We start from the raw sequence: 23,505 nt of genomic DNA, 5'->3' as shown, positions 1-23,505 counted from the left end.
CAAAATACAATGTAATAACTGCCCTATCTGACTGAAGAGGTAGCTGAAAGGATCAAATGGGATAATATACACAAAAGCATTTTATATAGTATAAAACATAACACAGCTACAAACTGTAGTAACTAGATATTTGTATAAGGTTGGATATTTTACTAATGTGCCAAGAATGTTCAAAGTTCTTTACTTGAATTAATTTTGTCACCATGATTCTATTAATTGTTGCTGTTCATTCGCTGAGTCATCTCCAGCTCTGTGCAACCCCATGAACTATAGCACACCAGACTTCCCTATCCTTCACTATCTCCTGGAGTTTCCTCAAACTCATGTCCATTGAGTCAGTGATGCCATCCAACCATCTCATGCTCTGTTGCTCCCTTCTCCTCTTGTCCTCAATCTTTCCCAGCATCAATCCTTTCCAATGAGTTGGGTTCTTCACATCAGGAGGCCAAAGAACTGGAGCTTCATTATCAGTACTTCCAGTTAATACTCAAGGTTGATTTCCTTTAGGTTGGACTGGATCTCCTTGCAGTCCAAGGGATTCTCAAGAGTCTTCTCCAGCACAATTTCAAAGCATCAGTTCTTTGGCGTTCACCCTTCTTTATGGTCTAATTCTCAAATCCATACATGACTACTGGAAAAACCATAGCTCTGACTGTATGAACCTTTGTTGGCAAAGTAATGTCTCTGCTTTCTAATTTGTTGTCTAGGTTTGTCATAGATTTTCTTACAAGAAGCAAGGGTCTTTTAATTGTGTGGCTGCAGTCACCATCCTCAGTGATTTTGGAGCCCAAGAAAATAAAGTCTGTCACTGTTTCCACTATTTCTCCATCTATTTGCCATGAAGTGATGGGACCAGATGCCATGATCTTAGTTTTTTAAATGTTGAGTCTTAAGCCAGCTTTTCTCGCTTTCCTCTTTCACACTCATATAGAGGCTCTTTAGTTCCTCTTCACTTTCAACCATTAAAGAGTTGAAATATCTAAGATTGCATATCTAAGATTGTTGATATTTCTCCTGGCAGTCTTGATCCCAGCTTGTGATTCATCCAGCCTGGCATTTCACATGATGTACTCAGATAGAAGTTAAGTAAGCAGGGTGACAATATACAGCCTTGACATACTCCTTTCCCAATTTTGAACCAGTGTCCAGTTCTAACTGTTGCTTCTTGACCTACATACAGATTTCTCAGGAGGCCAGTCATGTGGTCTGTTATTCCCATCTCTTTAAGAATTTTCCACAGTTTGTTGTGATCCACACAGTCAAAGGCTTTCGTGTAGTCAATAAAGCATAAGTAGATTTTTCTGGAATTCCCTTCCTTTTTCTATGATCCAACAGATATTGGCAACTTGATCTCCTCTGCCTTTTCTAAATCTAGCATATACATCTGGAAGTTCTTGGTTCACTGCTGAAGCCTAGCTTGAAGGATTTTGAGCATTATCTTGCTAGCATGTGAAATGAGTGCAATTGTATAATAATTTGAACATTGTTTGGCATTGCCCTTCTTTGGCACTGGAATGAAAACTGACCTCTTCCAGTCCTGTCGCCACTGTTGAGTTTTCTAAATTTGTTGACATACTGAGTGCAGCACTTTCACAGAATCATCTTTTAGGATTTGAAATAGCTCAGCTGGAATTCCATCACCTCCACTAGCTTTGTTTATGTAGTGCCTCCTATGACCCATTTGGCTTCCCACTCCAGGATGTCTGGCTCCATGTGAGTGACCACACCATCGAGGTTATCCAGGTGATTAAGATCTATTTTGTATTTGATTCTATCAATAGACATCATTAATTTCTCCATTTACTTCTTTGGAGACTGAAGCTTGAATGGAACTGGTAGAATTTGTACACAGGTGGTCTGAATCCAGACCTGGTGCTCTTAACCACTACATATATTACTGATTTTGAAATTTATGCCTCACAGACCATAAATATTCAGGTAAGTAGTTTAACTTTTTTAAATACCAAACATTTTAAACAATGTTGTTAGAAGAATTCAATGTAATAAAGAACAGCTTTATAAAGCATATGAAATTATAAGGCCATTATTCATGGATTAAAAATGTCACACCACTAAACATATCTAAGACCTTTTTTCAAAGAAGCAAAATTGTATTTTATTCCCTTTTAACCTTTCAATATACCTTTTCTTCCCTCCTTTCCCTCTCTAATCTAGAATCCTTTTTTCTTTTCTATTCTTCTGTTACAACACTTACAAAATTATTTACACATTTATGCTATCTTAGTCAGTAGTCGACTTAAGAGCTCATTTAAAAATCTATGTGTCTAAATCTCAGAACCTTTTTTGCCATGAAGGCTTTTGGTTATTCTTGGTGATTGAGTTTATATTAGATCTACAGAAGTCAGTTTAAGTTCTGCAATCAAATACAATCTTTTCATTTTTAATTGGAAACTATATATCAAGTTTCAGTACTTGGAAATTCAGTATACTAAGAAGACAAGTTGACTCACTGAAAAAGAGTCATATGCTGGGAGGGATTGGGGGTAGGAGGAGACGGAGACGACAGAGAATGAGATGGCTGGATGGCATCACCGACTCTGTGGACATGAGTTTGAGAGAGCTCCAGGAGTTGGTGATGGACAGGGAGGCCTGGCGTGCTGTGATTCATGGGGTTGCAAAGAGTCGGACACGACTGAGCAACTGAACTGAACTGAACTGAACTGAAGAAGACATTTCCCTTAAACTTAAAACAAAAAAAATTTGCACTGTTATCTCTCTGATATAAGTAATACTAAAATAAGCATCATAGTACATAAAGCTTTTTTCTGGGTCTCATATTACTTCCCTAAATTGGCTCCTTAGAAGTCAAATTACTTCTGGATGGAACAAAGGAAAACTTTTAAAGGATGTCACATATATTCCCAAATTTCTTTTCATATTGTACCGACTTTTAATTCTATCAACAGTATATGAGAAAAACCAATCTTACTGAATCCTTACCATTACTAATTCCTGCAATGTATTGTTATCTTTGTTATTATTATTATCATCTGTTTTAATGAACTGAGGCTTAAATATTTATTTTTTAAAATTACTATCAAAATTGAACATCACTTAAAAATCCATTTGTTTTCTGTATGCCTCTGCCACTGTCACCATCTATGAACTCACAGAATGCCTTATCCACCATCAAGGCATTTCACACAGTATTGCATCTGATTAAGGAACTCACTTCACAGCAAAAGAAAAAAATGTATCAACGGGCTACAGCCCATTGAATCAACTGTGTATACCACATAACCCATCACCCAGACATGCCTGACTTAATCTAAAGGCAGAATAACTTACTGAAGACTCAATGTCAATTGGGAGGCAACACCCTGAAAAATGGGATTCTCTCTTACATGATGCAGTTTACACTTGGAATCATAGATCCTGTATTCCTCATAACTAGAATACACAGGTCCAAGAATCAATGTGAGAATGTAGGAGTGGCGACTCTATTATGCCTACCAACCCACCCAGAGAATTTTTGTATCCCATTCTGGCAATGTTGAGTGCTGTTGGTTTTGAGATCTTAGTCTCCATATGGTTATTGACTCCACCAGGTAACCTAACAATGATTCTACTGAATTGGAAGATGAAATTGCCACCTGTCCATTTTAGGCTCCTTATTTATGCTACTGAAACAATAAGAAAAAAAGGGAGTTATCTATGAAAGGTGTGGTCAATCCTAATTGCCAAGGGGATATTATGCTGTCATACGCAAAGAATGCAAAGTGGACTATGAATGGAACCCCAGGGATTTGCTAAGGCACCCCTTGAAAGTGAAAGTTAAAGTGAAGTTGCTCAGTTGTGTCCGACTCTTTGTGACCCCATAGACTGTAGCCTACCAGGATCCTCTGTCCATGGGATTTTCCAGGCAAGAGTACTGGAGTGGCTGGCTATTTCCTTCTCCAGGGGATCGAACCTGGGTCTCCCACATTGTAGGCAGCCACTTTACCATCTGAGCCACCAGGGAAGTCTTAATATTTCCAATAGTAAAGGTTAAAGGAAAACTACAGCAAGCAAAAACGGCAGAATGGCTAAGGACTCAGATCCTTCAGGAATGAAGGTCTGGGTCATTCCACCCTTACTGCTGCAAGTTAGGGAAATTCAAAATGAGTAGTGGAAGAAGAAAACCAAATATATCAACTCTAACATCATGACCAATTACAGAAACAAAAACTGCAGTAGCTTTGGATATTATCTCTATGTATGCATGCTTATTTGTACAAACTAACCATTTTTTTCTCTCTTTTCACTTTTAAAAAGCTTATTCACAACTTAATGGAGGTTTAGTCTTTAAGTAACAGAATATTCTGTGGGACCATAACTGAATTTGAGATAATTAATATGCAATGACTGTTGGGACTATGAATTTTCTCACTTTGGAAGAGTGAGAACCCCCTCACTTGTAATTACAGATATACACTTTCTGTTAGGTAGAAACATAAAGTCATTTTGTTGTTGTCAAAAAAATCCAGATGTGTGTAGAATGACATATACAGAAGCTCTGTAGCCAAAGGAGTTATGGCAGCTATCAATTTATTGTCACTTAGCTCCAAATTCACACTTCAATATAAGTTCTGCAATAATGGACAGAAACGCTCTAAGTATTTCTCCTTAAAGCGTGCATAATGTTAATTTTTCTCAATTGAGGACACTGGAGGGACCTTGCAGGATGACGGCCTCTCCTGCAGTTTCTGCTACAGTATGGTGGGTCAGCAGTGTAGATATGAGGACATCTGGTGGTGATGCGCCCAGTTACACATCCAGAATGTGCTGTACTCATGATCACACAGCTACAGCATGGCATGGCAACAACCTTCCCTCAGCCCTCTGAATACACATATCCTGCACTCCAGGCCTCCTGCCCATACTAATTCCCTTGGCTCTTTCATTCTTTCCTCAAGTCTGCCTCCCACAGTCCTCTTGATGTCAACCCTCCCAACAGGAAGACTGTGTACTCCAGGCCTCCAACACACACCAGAGCCCACACCCATTACACAGCTAGCCACCAGTTATAGTAGTTCACCCACCCCACCTGCCTCCTGTTCGCCCTGGACAGCAGACCAGCTCTGACCTGGCAAATCTGCAGGCACTACTGAAACTGCCATTCATTATTCACATTCTCCAAAGATATCTGTACTCCAACCTTGGAAATGGGACCCAGATGAGGGCCACTTTCAAGTGTGACCTCTTAGGAGCCCCCTCAGCCCTAGGGTGCCTCACAGAGTTTTCTTATATCCAATAGTTATTCTTCCATCATGGTTTAATAATTCTTTATATTAAATCTTTCCTGTTTAAATCACTGTATAGTTTTACTTCAGACTGGATTTTAACTGCTACAGTCTCTGTCTTCATAGAGTTTATAGTCCAGCAAAGAAGATACACATTTAAGAAAAATAATCAACCTAATTTATAACCAGCAAAATGCTAATTCAGACTATACTTAGGTGAAAGTGAAATCTGCTCAGTCGTGTCCAACTTTTTGTGACCCCACAGACTATACAGTCCATGGAATTCTCCAGGCCAGAATACTGGAGTGGGTAGCCTCTCCCTTCTCCAGGGGATATTCCCAACCCAGGAATCAAACCCAGGTCTCCCATGCTGCAGGGAAATTCTTTACCAGCTGAGCCACCAGGTAAGCCCAAGAATACTGGAGTGGGTAGCCTATACCTTCTCCAGGAGATCTTCCTGACCCAGGAATCGAACCAGGGTCTCTGGCATTACAGGTGGTTTCTTTACCAACTGAGCTATCAGGGAATTTTACAACTGCTTGACTGTTAAATGTTAAGGAGTCTGATAGTACCAAATGCTGGGTAGGATATAGATCAACAAGAACTCTTATATACTGCCAGTAAGAGTATACTTTAGTAGAATCACTTAGAAAAATAATTTGTCATTATTTTATAAATCTATACATTTATATACCTTTTTAAATTACATTTTATTTTTTAAATTTTTAATTGGAGGATAATTGCTTTACAATGTTGTGTTGGTTTCTGACACACAACAACTAAAATTGGCCATGCTGCTGCTGCTGCTGCTAAGTCGCTTCAGTCGTGTCCAACTCTGCGCGACACCATAGACGGCAGCCTACCAGGCTCCCCCGTCCCTGGGATTCTCCAGGCAAGAACACTGGAGTGGGGTGCCATTTCCTTCTCCATAAGTATACAAATATCCCTCTCTCTTGAGTCTCCCACCCACCCAACCCCCTATCCCACCCCTCTAGGTTGTCACAGAGCTCAGGGTTGGGCTCCCTGTATTATATAGCCATAGACCTGTAACTAAATGATGCTTACACATGTAGATCTACTTCACCCATTTTCCCCTCAAGAAAATCTAAATCTAGATAAATACTAAAATTTAAATATTAAAAAAAACTCAATAGTATTATAGGACCACCTTTAGACTTAAGCAAATATGTATAAAAGGAAGGACTTTTTCTTCTACTTTTTTTTGTCAGAATGATGAAAACTTAGACCTGCATTTTTAAACAAACAATATCACAAAATATATAGCATTATTAATCTAGCATCAAATTGTAGATATGGCTAAATTGACGATTATTATTCAGTCTTCCATATTAGCTTCAAATAATTTCATACTACCTTAATTACTCTAATATATAATTTATAAAACTTTAAAAGTTTCAAAGGTCAATTAAGTCAATATTCCACTTACTTTACCTGAATATCCCATTTGTGGTGTCCAACTTTTATAACTTGATCTCTGGGGATTTCCAGCACATAATGGAGATTTTAGTATTTGAGGATTACTATCTCGTGCAGAGGATGAGCTTGTACCAAGCATAATGTTTGATGCATGTGTGTTTTCTGCAAAAGATCTTTTGTTTCTAAAATATGAACCTAAATTCAAAAAAATTTAATATCAGTTTAAAGTTCAGAATTATGCAATGTGGTATACAATCTCTATAATCACTAAAAAACTTCACCTGATAATGATTTTTAATATAACAAATTATGACAAAGTTACCATAAATAACATCGTACTAAAATATAATGATTCATGAGGTCACAAAGAGTCGGACAAGACTGAGCGACTGAACTGAACTGAACTGAAAATATAATGAAAAGTTCTCACTAATATAGCTTTTTCTTATGTAAGCTCACTGAGATTACTCTTGCTAATTACAAACTACCTTCTAAGCTTCAAATACACCTTTGTATAGTAATTATACTTCTTTTCCTCTGTTGACATCTTCATTGAAACTCTCTCTTCCCAGGTAATTGGTAAAAAGAGAGTTTAGGCTTACCTGGGTTCAGTTCCTTGTTTAGTTACTTACCTATTGGTATAAGATACTACCTTCTTTTTTTATTTATCTTTTATTGAAGGCTAATTGTTTTACAGAACTTTGTTGTTTTCTGTCAAACCTCAACATGAATCAGACATAGGAATACATATATCCCCTCCCTTTTAAACCTCCCTCCCATCTCCCTCCCCATCCCACCACTTGAAGTTGATACAGAGCCCCTGTTTGAGTTTCCTGAGCCATAGAGCAAATTCCTGTTGGCTATCTATTTTACATATGCTAATGTAAGTTTCCATGTTACTATTTCCATACATCTCACCCTCTGTTCCCCTCTCCCCATGTCCATAAGTCTATTCTCTGTATCAGTTTCTTCATTGCTGCCCTGTAAATAAATTCTTCAGTACCATTTTTCTAGATTCCATATATATGTGTTAGAATACAATATTTATCTTTCTTTTTCTGTATAATAGGTTCTAGGTTCATCAACCTCATTAGAACTGACTCAAATGCATCCCTTTTTATGGTTGAGTAATATTCCATTGTGTACATGTACTACTTCTTTATCCATTCATCTGTTGATGGATATCTAGGTTGCGTCCATGTTCTAGCTATTATAAATAGTACAGAAAATGAACAATGGGATACATGTGTCTTGTTCAATTTTGGTTTCCTCAAGATATATGCTAGTAAGTAATGCTCAAAATTCTCCAAGCCAGGCTTCAGCAATACGTGAATCGTGAACTTCCAGATGTTCAACTGGTTTTAGAAAAGGCAGAGAAACCAGAGATCAAATTGCCAATATCTGCTGGATCATCAAAAAAGCAAGAGAATTCCAAAAAAACATCTATTTCTGCTTTATTGACTATACCAAAGCCTTTGACTGTGTGGATCACAAATAAACTGTGGAAAATTCTGAAAGAGATGGGAATACCAAACCCCCTGACCTGCCTCTTGAGAACCTGTATGCAAGTCAGGAAGCAACAGCTAGAACTGGACACAGAACAACAGACTGATTCCAAAGAGGAAAAGGAGTACGTCAAGGCTGTATATTGTCACCCTGCTTATTTAACTTATATGCAGAGTACATCATGAGACATGCTGGGCTGGAGGAAGCACAAGCTAGAATCAAGATTGCCGGGAGAAATATCAAAAACCTCAGATATGCAGATGACACCACCCTTATGGCAGAAAGCAAAGAAGAACTAAAGAGCCTCTTGATGAAAGTGAAAGAGGAGAGTAAAAATGTTGGCTTAAAGCTCAACATTCAGAAAACTAAGATCACGGCATCCGGTCCCATCACTTCATGGCAAATAGATAGGAAAACAGTGAAAACAGTGTCAGAGTTTATTTTGGGGGGCTCCAAAATCACTGCAGATGATGACTGCAGCCTAAACAGCATATTAAAAAGCAGAGACATTATTTTGCCAACAAAGGTCCATCTAGTCAAGGCTATGATTTTTCCAGTGGTCATGGATGGATGTGAGAGTTGGACTATAAACAAAGCTGAACATTAAAGAATTGATGCTTTTGAATTGTGTTGTTGGAGAAGGCTCTTGAGAGTCCCTTGGACTGCAAGGAGATCCAACCAGTCCATCCTAAAGGAAATCAGTCCTGAATATTCATTGGAAAGACTGATGCTGAAGCTGAAACTCCAATACTTTGGCCACCCATTGCGAAGAACTGACTCATTAGAAAAGACTCTGATGCTGGGAAAGATTGAAGGCAGGAGGAGAAGGAGATGATAGAGGATGAGATGGTTGGATAGTGTCACCAACTCAATGGACATGAGTTTGAGTAAACTCCAGGAGTTGGTGATAGACAGGGAGGCCTGGCATGCTGCAGTCCATGGGGTCGCAAAGAGTTGGACATAACTGAGTGACTGAACTGAACTGAACTGAACAGGGTATATGCCTAGGAGTGGGATTGCTGGGTCATACGGTGCTTTTATTCCTTGTTTTCTAAGGACTCTCCATACCATCTTCCATAGTGGCTGTATCAATTTACATTCCCACCAACAGTGCAAGAGCGTTCCCTTTTCTCTACACCCTCTCAGAATTTGTTTGTAGACTTTTTGATGATGGCCATTAAGACCAATTTTAGTTTTGATTTGCATTTCTCTAATAATAAGCAATGTTGAGCATCTTTTCATGTGTTTGTTAGCCATCTGTATGTCTTCTTTGGAGAAATGTCTTTTTCCCACTTTTTGATTGGGTTGTTTTTCTAGTTGAGTTGGATGAGCTACTTGTATATTTTGGAAATTAATCCTCTGTCAGTTGTTTCATTTGCTATTATCTTCTCCCATTCTGAGGGTTGTCTTTTCACCTTGCTTATACTTTCCTTTGCTGTGCAAAAGCTTTTAAGTTTAATCAGGTCCCACTTATTTGCTTTTGTTTTTATTTACATTACTCTAGGAGGTGGGTCATAGAGGATCTTGCTTTGATTTACATCATCGAGTATTCTGCCTGTGTTTTTCTCTTAGAGTTTTATAGTTTCTGGTCTTACATTTAGGCCTTTAATCCATTTTGAGTTTATCTTTGGATTTGCTGTTAGGAAGTGTTCTAATTTCATTCTTTTCCATGTAGCTGTCCAGTTTTTTCCGCGCCATTTTTTGAAAAGGCTGTCTTTGCCCCATTGTATATTCTTGCCTCCTTTGTCAAAAATAAGGTACTCATAGGTGCATGGGTTTATTTCAGGGCTTTCTATCTTGTTCCATTGGTCTATACTTCTGCTTTTGTGCCAGTACCAGACTGTCTTGATGATTGTGGCTTCGTAGTATAATCTGAAGTCAGGAAGGTTGATTCTTCAAGCTCCATTCTTCTTTCTCAGGACTGTTTTGGCTATTCAGGGTCTTTTGTGTTTCCATATGAATTGTGAAATGTTTTGTTCTAGTTCTGTGAAAAATGCCATTGGTAATTTGATAGGGATTGCACTGAATCTGTAGATTGCATTTGGTAGTATAGCCATTTTCACAATATACATTCTTCCTACCCAGGAACACAGAATAAATCTCCATCTGTTTATGTTGTCTTTGATTTCTTTCATTAGTGTCTTATAATTTTCTGTGTACAGTTCTTTTGTCTCCTTAGGTAAGTTTATTCCTACATATTTAATTCTTTTTGTTGCAAAGGTGAATGGGGTTAATTCCTTAATTTCTCTGATTTTTCATTGCTATAATACAGAAATGCAAGTGATTTCTGTGTATTGATTTTGTATCCTGCAACTTTGCTATATTTCACTGATTAGCTCGAGTAATTTTCTGATACTATCTTTAGGGTTTTCTATGTACAGGATCATGTCATCTGCAAAGAGTAAGAGCTTTACTTCTTCTTTTCCAATCTGGATTCCTTTTCTTTCTTTTTCTTCTCTGATTGCTGTATCTAGGACTTCCAGAACTATGTTGAATTGTAGTGGAGAAAGTGGACACCCTTGGCTTATTCCTGATCTTAGGGGGAATGCTTTCAACTTTTCACTATTGAGAATAATGTTTTCCATAGGCTTATCATATTTGGCCTTTACTATGTGAGGTAGGTTCCTTCTATGCCCATTTTTTGAAGAGTTTTAATCATAATTGGGTGCTGAATTTTGTCAAAGGCTTTTTCTGCATCTATTGAGATTATCATATGGTTTTTATCAATTTGTTAATATGAAGATACTTTTTTTATAGGGTTGTCATAAAATATGACAGAATGTACATAAACAGTCCAGCACAGTGTCTAGGCACATAGGTTTTTTGTGTTTTTTTTTTCATTTGACATATAGTTGATTTACAATGCTGTGGGCACATAGACATTATTTTTTTTAAGTTCATTTTTATTTATTTATGCATGTGTGAGGTCTTTGTTGCTTTGCGCGGGCTTTCTTTAGTTCCAGCAAGCAGGGGCTACTAGAACAGGGGCTACTCTTTTTGGCAATGTATGGGCTTCTCACTGTAGTGGCTTCTCTTTTTGTGATGCACTGGCTCTAGGCACACAGGCTCAGTAGTTATGGTGCACGGCCTCTAGAGCTCAGGCTCTGTAACTGTAACACATGGGCTTAGCTGCTCCTCTGCTTGTGGAATCGTCCAGGAAGAGGGAGGGACTGTTGCAGGCAGATTCCTATCCACTGCATAGTGGGCCACCAGGGATTCCAATAAGTGTATGTTTTTTAATTGGAGGATAATTGCTCTACAAAGTTGAGTTGGTTTTTACCTTACAACTCGAATCAGCCATCATTATATATATATATAGTGATAAATATATATCCCCTATTTCGAGAGCTTTCCTCTTCTTTCCCATCGCACTCCTCTAGGTCGTTCAGTTCAGTTCAGTTACTCAATTGTGTCCGACTCTTTGTTACCCCATGAACAATAGCACACCATGCCTCCCTCTCCATCACCAACTCCCAGAGTTCACTCAAACTCATGTCCATTGAGTCAATGATGCCATCTAACCATCTCATCCTCTGTCGTCCCCTTCTCCTACTACCTTCAATCTTTCCCAACATCAGGGTCTTTTCAAATGAGTCAGCTCTTCGCATCAGGTGGCCAAAATACTGGAGTTTCAGCTTCAACATCAGTCCTTCCAATGAACACCCAGCACTGATTTCCTTTAGGATGGACTGGTTGGATCTCCTTGCAGTCTAAGGGACTCTCAAAAGTCTTCTCCAACACCACAGTTCAAAAGCATCAATTCTTTGGCGCTCAGCTTTCTTTATAGTCCAACTCTCACATCCATACATGACTACTAGAAAAACCATAGCCTTGACTAGATGGACCTTTGTGGACAAAGTAGTGTCTCAGCTTTTTAATATGCTGTTTAGGTTGGTCATAACTTTCCTTCCAAGGAGTAAGCATCTTTTAATTTCATTGCTGCAATCACCATCGGCATTGCTTTTGGAGCCCCAAAAAATAAAGTCAGCCACTGTTACAGAGGGCCAAGCCAGGATCCCTGTGTTATACAGCAGCTTCCCACTAGCTATCTATTTTACATATGATAAAAGTATACACATAAATGCTAATTTCTCAATTTGTCCTCCATATCCTTCCCCTTCTGTGTCCACAAATTCATTCTCTACATCTGCATCTCCATTCATTCCCTGCAGATAGGCTCATCATTACTATTTTCCTATTCAGTTCAGTTCAGTTCAGTTGCTCAGTCGTGTCCGACTCTTTGCGACCCCATGAATCACAGCACGCCAGGCCTCCCTGTCCATCACCAACTCCTGGAGTTCACTCAAACTCATGTCCATCAAGTCGGTGATGCCAGCCAGCCATCTCATTCTCTGTTGTCCCCTTCTCTTCCCGCCCCCAATCCTTCCCAGCATCAGACTCTTTTCCAGTGAGTTAACTCATCACATGAGGTGGCCAAAGTATTGGAGTTTCAGCTTTAGTATCAGTCCTTCCAATGAACATCCAGGATTGATCTCCTTTAGAATGGACTGGTTGGATCTCCTTGCAGTCCAAGGGACTCTCAAGAGTCTTCTCCAGCACCACAGTTCAAAAGCATCAATTCTTCGGCGATCAGCTTTCTTCACAGTCCAACTCTCACAACCATACATGACCATTGGAAAAACAATAGCCTTGACTAGATGGACCTTGGTTGGCAAAGTAATGTCTCTGCTTTTTAATATACTATCAAGGTTGGTCATAACTTTCCTTCCAAGGAGTAAGCGTCTTTTAATTTCATGGCTGCAATCAGCATCCACAGTGATTTTGGAGCCCAAAAAATTAAAGTCTGACACTGTTTCCACTGTTTCCCCATCTATTTCCCATGAAGTGATGGGACCAGATGCCATGATCTTTGTTTTCTGAATGTTGAGCTTCAAGCCAACCTTTTCAATCTCCTCTTTCACTTTCATCAAGAGGCTTTTGAGTTCCTCTGCACTTTCTGCCATAAGGGTAGTGTCATCTGCATATCTGAGGTTATTGATATTTCTCCCAGCAATCTTGATTCCAGCTTGTGCTTCTTCCAGCCCAGTGTTCCTCATGATGTACTCTGCATAGAAGTTAAATAAGCAGGGTGACAATATACAACCTTGACGTACTCCTTTTCCTATTTGGAACCAGTCTGTTGTTCCATGTACAATTCTGACTGTTGCTTCCTGCCCTGCATACAGGTTCCTCAAGAGGCAGGTCAGGTGGTTTGGTATTCCCATCTCTTTCAGAATGTTCCACAGTTTATTGTGATCCACACAGTCAAAGGCTTTGGAATAGTCAAAGTAGGGAAAACCACTAGACCATTCAGATATGACCTAAATCAAATCCCTTATGATTATACAGTGCAAGTGAGAAATAGATTTAAGGGACTAGATATGATAGATAGAGTGCCTGATGAACTCTGGACGGAGTTTCGTGACACTGTACAGGAGACAAGGGCCAAGACCATCCCCATGGAAAAGAAATGCAAAAAAGCAAAATGGCTGTCTGAGGAGGCCTTACAAATAGCTGTGAAAAGAAGAGAAGCGAAAAGCAAAGGAGAAAAGGAAAGATATAAGCATCTGAATGCAGAGTTCCAAAGAATAGCAAGGAAAGATAAGAAAGTCTTCCTCAGCAATCAATGCAAAGAAATAGAGGAAAACAACAGAATAGGAAAAACAAGAGATCTCTTCAAGAAAATTAGAGATTCCAAGGGAACATTTCATGCAAAGATGGGCTCGATAAAGGACAGAAATGGTATGGACCTAAGAGAAGCAGAAGATATTAAGAAGAGGTGGCAAGAATACACAGAAGAACTGTACAAAAAAGATCTTCACGACCAAGATAATCACGATAATGTGATCACTGACCTAGAGCCAAACATCTTGGAATGTGAAGTCAAGCAGGCCTTAGAAAGCATCACTACGAACAAAGCTAGTGGAGGTGATGGAATTCCAGTTGAGCTATTTCAAATCTTGAAAGATGATGCTGTGAAAGTGCTGCACTCAATATGCCAGCAAATTTGGAAAACTCAGCAGTGGCCACAGGACTGGAAAAGCTCAGTCTTCATTCCAATCCCAAAGAAAGGCAATGCCAAAGAATGCTCAAACTACCGCACAATTGCACTCATCTCACACACTAGTAAAGTCATGCTCAAAATTCTCCAAGCCAGGCTTCAGCAATATGTGAACCGTGAACTCCCAGATGTTCAAGCAGGTTTTAGAAAAGGCAGAGGCACCAGAGATCAAATAGCCAATATCCGCTGGATCTGGAGAAAGCAAGAGAGTTCCAGAAAATATCTATTTTTCTATTAATAGATTCCAAATATATGCATTAATATACAGTATTTGTTTTTCTCTTTCTGACTTACTTCACTCTATAACAGGCTCTAGGTTGATCCACCTCACTAGAACTGACTCAAATTTGTTCTTTTTATGGCTGAGTAATATTTCATTGTGTGTGTGTGTATATATATATATATATACATATACATATACATATACATATACATATACATATACATATACATATACTATGGGCTTCCTTAATAGCTCAGCTGGTAAAGAATCCACCTGCGGTGCAGGAGACCCTGGTTCGATTCCTGGGTCAGGAAGAGTCCATGGAGAAGGGATAAGCTACCCACTCCAGTATTCTTGTCTGGAGAAACCCCATGGACAGAGAAGCCTAGTGGGCTACAGTCCATGGGGTCACAAAGAGTCAGACACAACTGAGCGACTAAGCACAGCCCGGCATGTACCACATCTTCTTTATCCATTCATCTGTTGATGGACATCTAGGTTGCTTCCATGTGCAGGCCACTGTAAACAGTGTAACAGTGAACACTGGAATTGTGGTTTTCTCAGGGTGCGTGCCTAGTAATGGGATTGCTAGGTCATATGGTAGCTTTATTTCTAGATTTTAAGGAATCTCCATACTGTTCTCCATAGTGGCTGTATCAATTTACATTCCTAACAACAGTGCAGGAAGATTCCTTTTTCTCAAGCACATCCTCTCCAGCATTTATTGTTTATAGATTTGTTGAAGATGGACATTCTAATTGGTATGAGGTGATACCTCATTGCAGTTTTGATTTGCCTTTCTCTAGTAATAAGTGATGTTGAACATCTTTTCATGTGTTTATTGGCCATCTGTACGTCTTCTTTGGAGAAATGTCTGTTTAGGTCTTCTGCCCATTTTTTGATTGGGTTCTTTGTTTTTCTGATATTGAAATGTTTATATATTTTGTAAATTAATCTTTTGTCAGTTGCTTCATTTGCAATTATTTTCTCCCACTCTGAGGGTTATCTTTTCATCTCTGTATAGTTTCCTTTGCTGTGCAAAAGATTTTAAGTTAAATTAGGAGTTCTTAAAAAAAAATCCTGGGTTTCTTTTGGCCTCTCCTCCTTGATTTCCATAACAACTCTCTATCTTGAGTCTCCTTAAACTACTTCTTTTTAGTTTCCGTTGCCAGGTTCTTTTTCCTCTCTCTGCCTCTTAACTGTTGGCTTCCAATGGTTCCAAACTTTTTTACTTTCTCTCTCAAATAAAAATTATACATTTCCTCTGAATATCTCATCTATTATTTTGGCTTTTATTAATGTCTATTTCCTGGCAACTCTCAAACCTCCATATAGAGCCCTAATTCCTCTCTAACATTGTGAAGTATAGGGTGGCAAGTTTTAAAATAATGAGCCAGATGTTAAATATATTTGGCTTTGTGGGTCATACTGTCTATTACCATTACTCAGTTCTGACATTATCACAGGAAACAATCACAGACAATAAGTAAGTGACTGTATTTCAATGAAACTTTAATTCTGGATTTGTTGGTATCTAGCCACTCAGTCATGTCCAAGTCCTTGCAACCCCATGGACTGTAGCACACCAGGGTTCCCTGTCCTTCAGTATCTCCTGGAATTTGCTCAAATTCATGTCCATCTCATGCTCTGTAGCCCCCTTCTTTTGCCCTCAATCTTTCTCAGCATCAGGGTCTTTTTCCAGGGTCAGTTCTTCACATCAGGTGGCCAAAGTATTGGAGCTTCAGTATCAGTCGTTCCAGTGAATATTCTGATATTTAGTTCTTGATACTATAATATGAATTTCTTCTTTTACTTTTCCAACCCTTTAAAAATGCAAAAACCATTCTTAGGTCTATAGCTGCATTGCTCAGTATAGGAGCTTCTTGCCACATGTGGCTATTTAAATTAAATAAAAATTAAAATTCGGTTCTTCAATCACACTAGCCACATTTAAAATGCACAAAACCCAAACTTGTCTAATGGCTACTATATTAGCACAGATATAGAATATATCTATTATCACAGAGAGTTCTAACAGATATGGTGGCTCTAGATCCCTATATTTTTGGATATAAATATCCAAACTACTTTTTGGATACAAACCGTTAGGTATTTCCCCAGAACTACTAAATATCTAAAAGTGAATTAGCTCATTAACTTTTTCTCAGAATTTATCCTTTCTTTACTACCAGTTGGTCAACTACATCATCTTGCACCTTTTCATACAAGTCATAAACTTAGAAGTCACTCTTAACTCCCTTTTTCATGAATCCAAACACCCAATCAGTAACCAAATCTAATTATATAGATAGATATCTCACTAAAATTTCTCTCCATCTTCACTCCTATCTGGCCCATTTTAAGCACATGTCTTCTTCAGGCCTTTTTCAAGTCTTTAAATTATTCTCCTTGCCTTCAATGTGATGCCTCTCTAATCAGTTCTTCACATCCATCACTACTGATCTTTCTGAAAAAGAAATTTCACCATGTCTCCCTTTCTGACAATTTCTCAGTGTCTCCCATATCCACCATAGGATAAAATCTAACATTTTTGTATAGTTTCCAGAAAGATAACACTTTCAAACTAGGATAATTTGAAGAGTGTTTGATAAAGAGAATATTTACAAAGGGGTAGACAGAATATCATCATAAAGAAATGTGTTGAATCAAGACAAAGTATGCTCTGTTACTAACCTTAGGCTTAAAGGAGCTAAGGAACGAGATGGTTACTAGAGACTGGAGACAAACAGGGCTGCTTCTTGTTCTCATGTTACTTTCAGACTCTAATCCCCTTCTTAAACCTACTTCTCCTAGTTTTTCTCCAATTTCCTTCACCTCTATTTTCCTATATTTTCTTTACCTTCTCCCCTCTGGCCTCAAATTTGTATCTCTCTCAGGCTTCTTTCTTAGACCTAGATTCATATATTCAATTGCCTCAATATGAATGTATGGATACCCCAAAGGTTCTTCACACTCAACATGTCCACAGAAGAATTCATCACTTTTCCCTCTAAAAGTTGCTTCTCCTACAAAATTCTACTTATCAGGAAAAAGTACTAATTATTCCAATCACCAAAGCCAGAGATGTTTTTGGCACGGCAAAAAAACCTATCTTCCTCCCAGATTAAATATCTGCCTCCCAGATTAACACATGCAAGTACTCCAAGTTTATATCAGGAAGAAACAAAATAGATCACCCTACTGCTCTACCAAATGAAATTATTTGTAGTCTACAAACACAACATGCTATATCATAATTCTGTGCCTTTGCACATATTTTTCTTTTTTTATTTTTAAAAAAATTTTTATTTTATTGGAGGCTAATTATTTTACAATATTATATTGGTTGGTTTTGCCATACATTGACATGAATCCGCCCCGGGTGTACATGAGTTCCCCCTCCCGAACCCCCCTCCCACCTCCCTCCTCCCCTTATCCTCCCTCTGGGTCATCCCCGCATACCAGCCCCGAGCATCCTGTAACATGCATCAACCCTGAACTGGCGATTCGTTTCACATATGATAATATACATGTTTCAATGCCATTCTCCCAAACCATCCCACCCTCACCCTCTCCCACAGAGTCCCAAAGACTGTTCTATACATCTGTGTCTCTTTTGCTGTCTCGTATACAGGGTTATATCTTTATTTCTTAAGAGAGAAAGAAAAGTCTCTTCTCCAGTTTTTTTTCTCCTCTCTCCCTTTAGTTGACATAACTTCTTCTTCAACACTACCTCAAGTTGAATTTCCTCGGCAAAATTTCTTTAGTTACTTTGTTCCCCTACTTATTAAATATCTCAATATCTGTATGGAGAAGGAAATGGTAACCCACTTCAGTATTCTTGCCTGGAGAATCCTGTGGACAGAGGAGCCTGTCAGGCTATGGTCCAAAGGACTGCAGAGGGTCTGATATGACTGAAGCTACTAAGCACAATATCTATAAATAACTCAAAAATAATTGTCTTTTAAAAGTTTGTTTATAGATTTTTAAGTCTGTCTTCCCTACTGAACCATAAGTTCTTTGAGAGCACAGAATATTATTATCCTCGGCTCCTAAGATAACTCAGCTTCCCGGTGGCTAGGTGGTAAAGAATCTAAAATGCAGATATGGAAGACAAAGGTTCAAACCCTGGGTCAGGAAGATCTCCTGATCCTGACCCAGGGAGCAGGAAATGGCAATGAACTCCAGTATTCCTGCCTAGGAAATCCATGGACAAAGGAGCTTGGCAGACTACAGTCCATGGGGTCGGAAAGAGTCAAACGCAACTGAGCATGCACTGAGCACCTAAGGTAACTATTTCATCAGTTTGGGTCTTGGCTCCCTCTTAAATTGGGACAAAAGAAAAATCTATCTTACAGATTTACTCTAAGGATCAAAGATACAACATGCTAAGTAAGAAGCTAGAAAAAAGAGGCACTCATTAATTAGTGAATGTTATTATTGTTGAAAATAAATAGGTGACAGAATATTTCATGAAGAAGGGGATTATACTGATAAACATGTATGTTGCCTTGAAGGAAGTGCAAGTAGGTCAATTAAGTTAGAAAGTAGGGTAATTATTAAATTATGAGATATAAGACTGCAAAGACTGAAAACATATCCCAAGTGGACTTGGATATCCTACTAAAGAGTACAATTTTTTACCTGCAAATAGTCACTGGTTGAAGTACCAAGGGACATAAGATTTTCATTTTCCATATAACTCTAGTGACACTGTACATAAGCTTAGAAGAAAGGAGCATTAGGAGTTTAAGGCAATAATTCAGACATAAAATTAAAGGGCCTGTAATGGCACAGATAAAAGAACAGAATTATTTAAAAGATAAATTTAGAACTTGTTAACTTTGGATGTTATGAGTGAGGGAATACCTGAATCATTGAAGTCTCCTAAAGATTTTAAAAACCCAATGATCGAGATAAAAGAAACAGGTTGAGGAGCTGCAGAGAGATGAATTCAATCAACCGTATAGTGAGTCTGAAGATGTCCACTGGTTCCTTACTAGAAGCTTCAGAAGACAGTCTGAAACAGGAATCTAGGGGCAAAGATGAGATCTGGGCTGTGGTGATAATCACAATCAGATAGAAGTAGCCTAGGAAAAAACCTCTAAGGACAAGCCAATAATTTGTAAACCAACAAAAGTAAGCATAGTTCTACGGAAGGTAGGCGAAAAACAGGGAAGAGTGGAATCAAGGAAATCAAATTAAGACAGTTCAAGTCAAGACTGGTGAAGAACATTAAACACAGTGGGAAGTTTACATAAGATGAACTGAGAAGTGACCACTGGATTTGGCACTTGTTACAATAACCTCAGATATGCAGATGACACTACCCTTATGGCAGAAAGTGAAGAGGAACTCAAAAGCCTCTTGATGAAAGTGAAAGAGGAGAGTGAAAAGGTTGGCTTGAAGCTCAACATTCAGAAAACAAAGATCATGGCATCTGGTCCCATCACTTCATGGGAAATAGATGGAAAAACAGTGGAAACAGTGTCAGACTTTGTTTTTTGGGGCTCCAAAATCACTGCAGATGCTGATTGCAGCCATGAAATTAAAAGACACTTGCTCCTTGGAAGGAAAGTTATGACCAACCTTGATAGTATATTAAAAAGCAGAGACATTACTTTGCCGACCAAGGTCCGTCTAGTCAAGGCAATGGTTTTTCCCGTGGTCATGTATGGATGTGAGAGTTGGACTGTGAAGAAAGCTGATCGCCGAAGAATCGATGCTTTTGAACTGTGGTGTTGGAGAAGACTCTTGAGAGTCCCTTATACTGCAAGGAGATCCAACCAGTCCATTCTAAAGGAGATCAATCCTGGATGTTCATTGGAGGGACTGATGCTAAAGCTGAAACTCCAATACTTTGGCCACCTCATGAGACGAGTTGACTCACTGGAAAAGACTCTGATGCTGGGAAAGGTTGGGGGCGGGAGAAGAAGGGGACGACGGAGAATGAGATGGCTGGATGGCATCACCGACTCTGTGGACATGAGTTTGAGTGTACTCCGGGAGTTGGTGATGGACAGGGAGGCCTGGCGTGCTGTGATTCATGGGGTCGCGGAGAGTCGGACACGACTGAGCGACTGAACTGAACTGAACTGAACTGAACCTTACCAGTGAGTGGCAATGCTGTGTGGGCAAAAGGTGGCGGTTTTGTCATGGAGTCACTGACTATAAAATAAACGAGTTGAATACTCTCTAAAAGGACATTTTTCACACTAAATGTATTATGCATCTCAATTAGAGAAAATGTTAAATCTGGTCTGTTCTCAAAGCTTATCTGTTTTCAAGATACCCTAGAAGGGGTTGGAGGCTTAAGTTCAGGAGTCAAGAGGTTTACCACTCCAATAACTAAACTCGTGCACAGATTCATTCATCTGTCACGGGGCGCGGGTGGAGGCACATTACCCCGGATATGAACACAGCCCGCCTCAGAACTGAGCCATCCGCCATCACGGCCTTCTAAGAAAACCTACGTGAGGAAGAGTCCAGCCCTTAAATCACTCAAACCCACTCAATTCGTAGACATCCCATTTCCAAATTCCAAACAGACACCAACTGAAACTTCTGTGGTAACCAGAGACCACGGTTCCCCGAACCTCCAGAAGTTCACACAACTCCTTGCCTTGAGGCGGCAGGGCGCTGGGCGGGCGCTCAGGTAGACTGCTGCTGCCGCTCCTGTCACCCGCCGCTCCAGAGGTGCCTGGTGGGGAAGACGCAGAGGCGGCTTGGGCTGAAGGGCGGCTCAGAGGAGACTCCTGGAGTCCGAAATTGTAACGGGGACCCTGGGACCGAGCCTCTGGTGAGCAGTGGGAAGCCGCAGGGACAGAAGGAAACGTTGGTGATATGTCAGGCCGCAGCATCCTCACAGACGCTCAGAGCAACTCTGCTGTGCGACAGAGCGACGCCGGGAAAATACGAGAGCGCGGCGCGCAGAGTCGCAGTGCGCAGGCGCAGAGCCCCAGTTTAGCACGCCCACCCACCTTTATCCCCAATACACCGCAGCCCATGGAGTCGCAGAAAGTTGCGCAGGACTGAGCCCACAGGTAATTAAATGCTTACTTTGTTAAAATGACTTAAAGACAGCACTGGAGAATGTACTCAGGTGTTCCGGTCCCGTCAACTGCTGCAGAATTTGGTCAAGCTTAATCTCTTCTCTGGCTCAAATGCTAAAGAATCGCCTGCAGTGCAGGAGACCTGGATTCAATTCCTGGGTCAAGAAGATCCCCTGGAGAAGGGAATGGCAACCCACTCCAGTATTCTTGCCTGGAAAACCCTATGGGCAGAGGAGCCGAGTCGGTGACGACTGAGCAACTAACTTTCATAATGCCAGGTAGACCCCCTCAACTAAATGGAATTCAGGGCCATCAATCCAATTTGTGTGTGTGTTCGTGCTCAGTCGTGACCCCATGCTATTTGTGACCCCATGGACTGTAGCCTGCCAGGGTCCTCCCTCCATGGAAGTTTCAAGAATACTGGAGTATGTTGCAAGTTCTTCCTCCAAATACAACTTGGGAGTCTCCTTATTCCCACTGCACCTTATTTCCCTTATCACAGGACATTCTGTATTAGTATTTCTCGGTTCAGTTCACTCTCAGTCGTGTCCGACTCTTGGCAACCCCATGGACTGCGGCATGCCAGCCCTCCCTGTCCATCACCAACTCCCAGAGTTTACTCAAACTCGTGTCCATTGAGTCGGTGATGCCATCCAGCCATCTCATCCTCTGTCGTCCCCGTCTCCTCCTGCCTTGTCTTTCCCAGCATCAGGCTCTCTCAAACGAGTCAGTTCTTTGCGTCAGGGGGCCAAAGTTTCAGCTTCAGCATCAGTCCTTCCAATGAACACTCAGGACTGATCTCCTTGCAGTCCAAGGGAATCTCAAGTCTTCTCCAGCACCACAGTTCAAAAGCATCTATTCTTTGGTGCTCAGCTTTATCGTCAAACTCTCACATCCATACGTGACTACTGGAAAAACCATAGCTTTGGCTAGACAGACCTTTGTTGGCAAAGTAATGTCTCTGCTTTTTAATATGCTGTCTACGTTGGTCATAACTTTCCTTCCAAGGAGTAAGCGTCTTTTAATTTCATGACTGCAGTCACCATCTGTGGTGATTTTGGAGCCCAAAAAGTGTCTGTTTCCCTATCTATTTGCCATGATGTGATAGGACCAGATGCCATGATTCTCTTGAATACAGCAACAGTAATTCAACATGGTAGAGAAACCAGGATTGAGAAAATACTCTAGGTACCATTAGATGTCCATTACTGAATTCATTCAGTTGTGAAATCAGATACAGAATATGAAACCACTGCAGTCACCCACATGCAATGACTGCAATACCCAAAACTGCCAATGATACCACTTAATTAAAATTGTGTTCCATCCAATTACTTCCAAACTTTCAGAAACACTGGTAATTCAACCCAAACTTAGTGAACTGTCAAAAAACAATGCCAGACATTTCAATAACATAAAAGCAGACATTGTTCAATGTGTTAAGAGAAATCATCACTATTCACATGTAAAATTCTTTACCCTTAGGGTTATTATTGCAAACTTGCTTCAGCAAACTTCCATCAAGAAAAACGCTCACTCAAGAACACAAAGGTTAGTGTGGTCTGAACTTTGTGAAAACACAGGTTATACAAGAACACTGTGGCGAGTATCAGCTTGTATTTCCTTACTGGGCAGGAAAAAAAATGCCAACAATCCCTCGGCATTCTGACATAAAATATTAAAAAGTGAGTAAAGTGTATTCCAGATTGCAATCCTCATCTTAGTGAATTCTCATCATTTACCTAACCCACTCTGTACCCAACTCATTAACCACAAGCATGAAATATTCCCAAATTTCAGCCATTTATTTTTATTTCATCTTTTAATTCCTATGTGGTTCATCAATTCTTTATCAGTAATGTTCTCACTGACAAAGACCAATTTACATTAACTATAGTATATGTAACATATCAAGGGAGTACCCAGGAAAATCAGAACACAAGACTTCATCAGCTAGAGAGTTCAAAGTTGCTGTTATGAAGA

General features: G+C 39.8%; 1 protein-coding gene across 1 annotated transcript in view; it reads right to left on the bottom strand.

Moving 5' to 3' along the window:
• The window catches only part of MSH4 (mutS homolog 4), a 99,689-nt gene extending 76,244 nt beyond the window's left edge, over positions 1 to 23,445 (bottom strand). The window contains exons 1-2 of the mRNA XM_055402888.2: positions 21,093 to 23,445; positions 6,696 to 6,875 (exon numbers count right to left, since the gene is read on the bottom strand). Coding sequence (XP_055258863.2) covers positions 6,696 to 6,875; positions 21,093 to 21,330 — 418 coding nt within the window. The 5' untranslated portion in view covers positions 21,331 to 23,445. The remainder of the gene's footprint in view (positions 1 to 6,695; positions 6,876 to 21,092) is intronic.
• Between the last annotated feature and the right edge of the window lie 60 nt (positions 23,446 to 23,505).

This window comes from Moschus berezovskii, chromosome 4 (genome assembly GCF_049115385.1).
Source record: "Moschus berezovskii isolate FMDL1 chromosome 4, NW_MosBer_1.0, whole genome shotgun sequence".
Lineage (NCBI taxonomy): Eukaryota > Metazoa > Chordata > Mammalia > Artiodactyla > Moschidae > Moschus > Moschus berezovskii.
The sequence above is the reverse complement of the archived record's forward strand: the minus strand, read 5'-3'. Positions and strand labels throughout refer to the sequence as shown.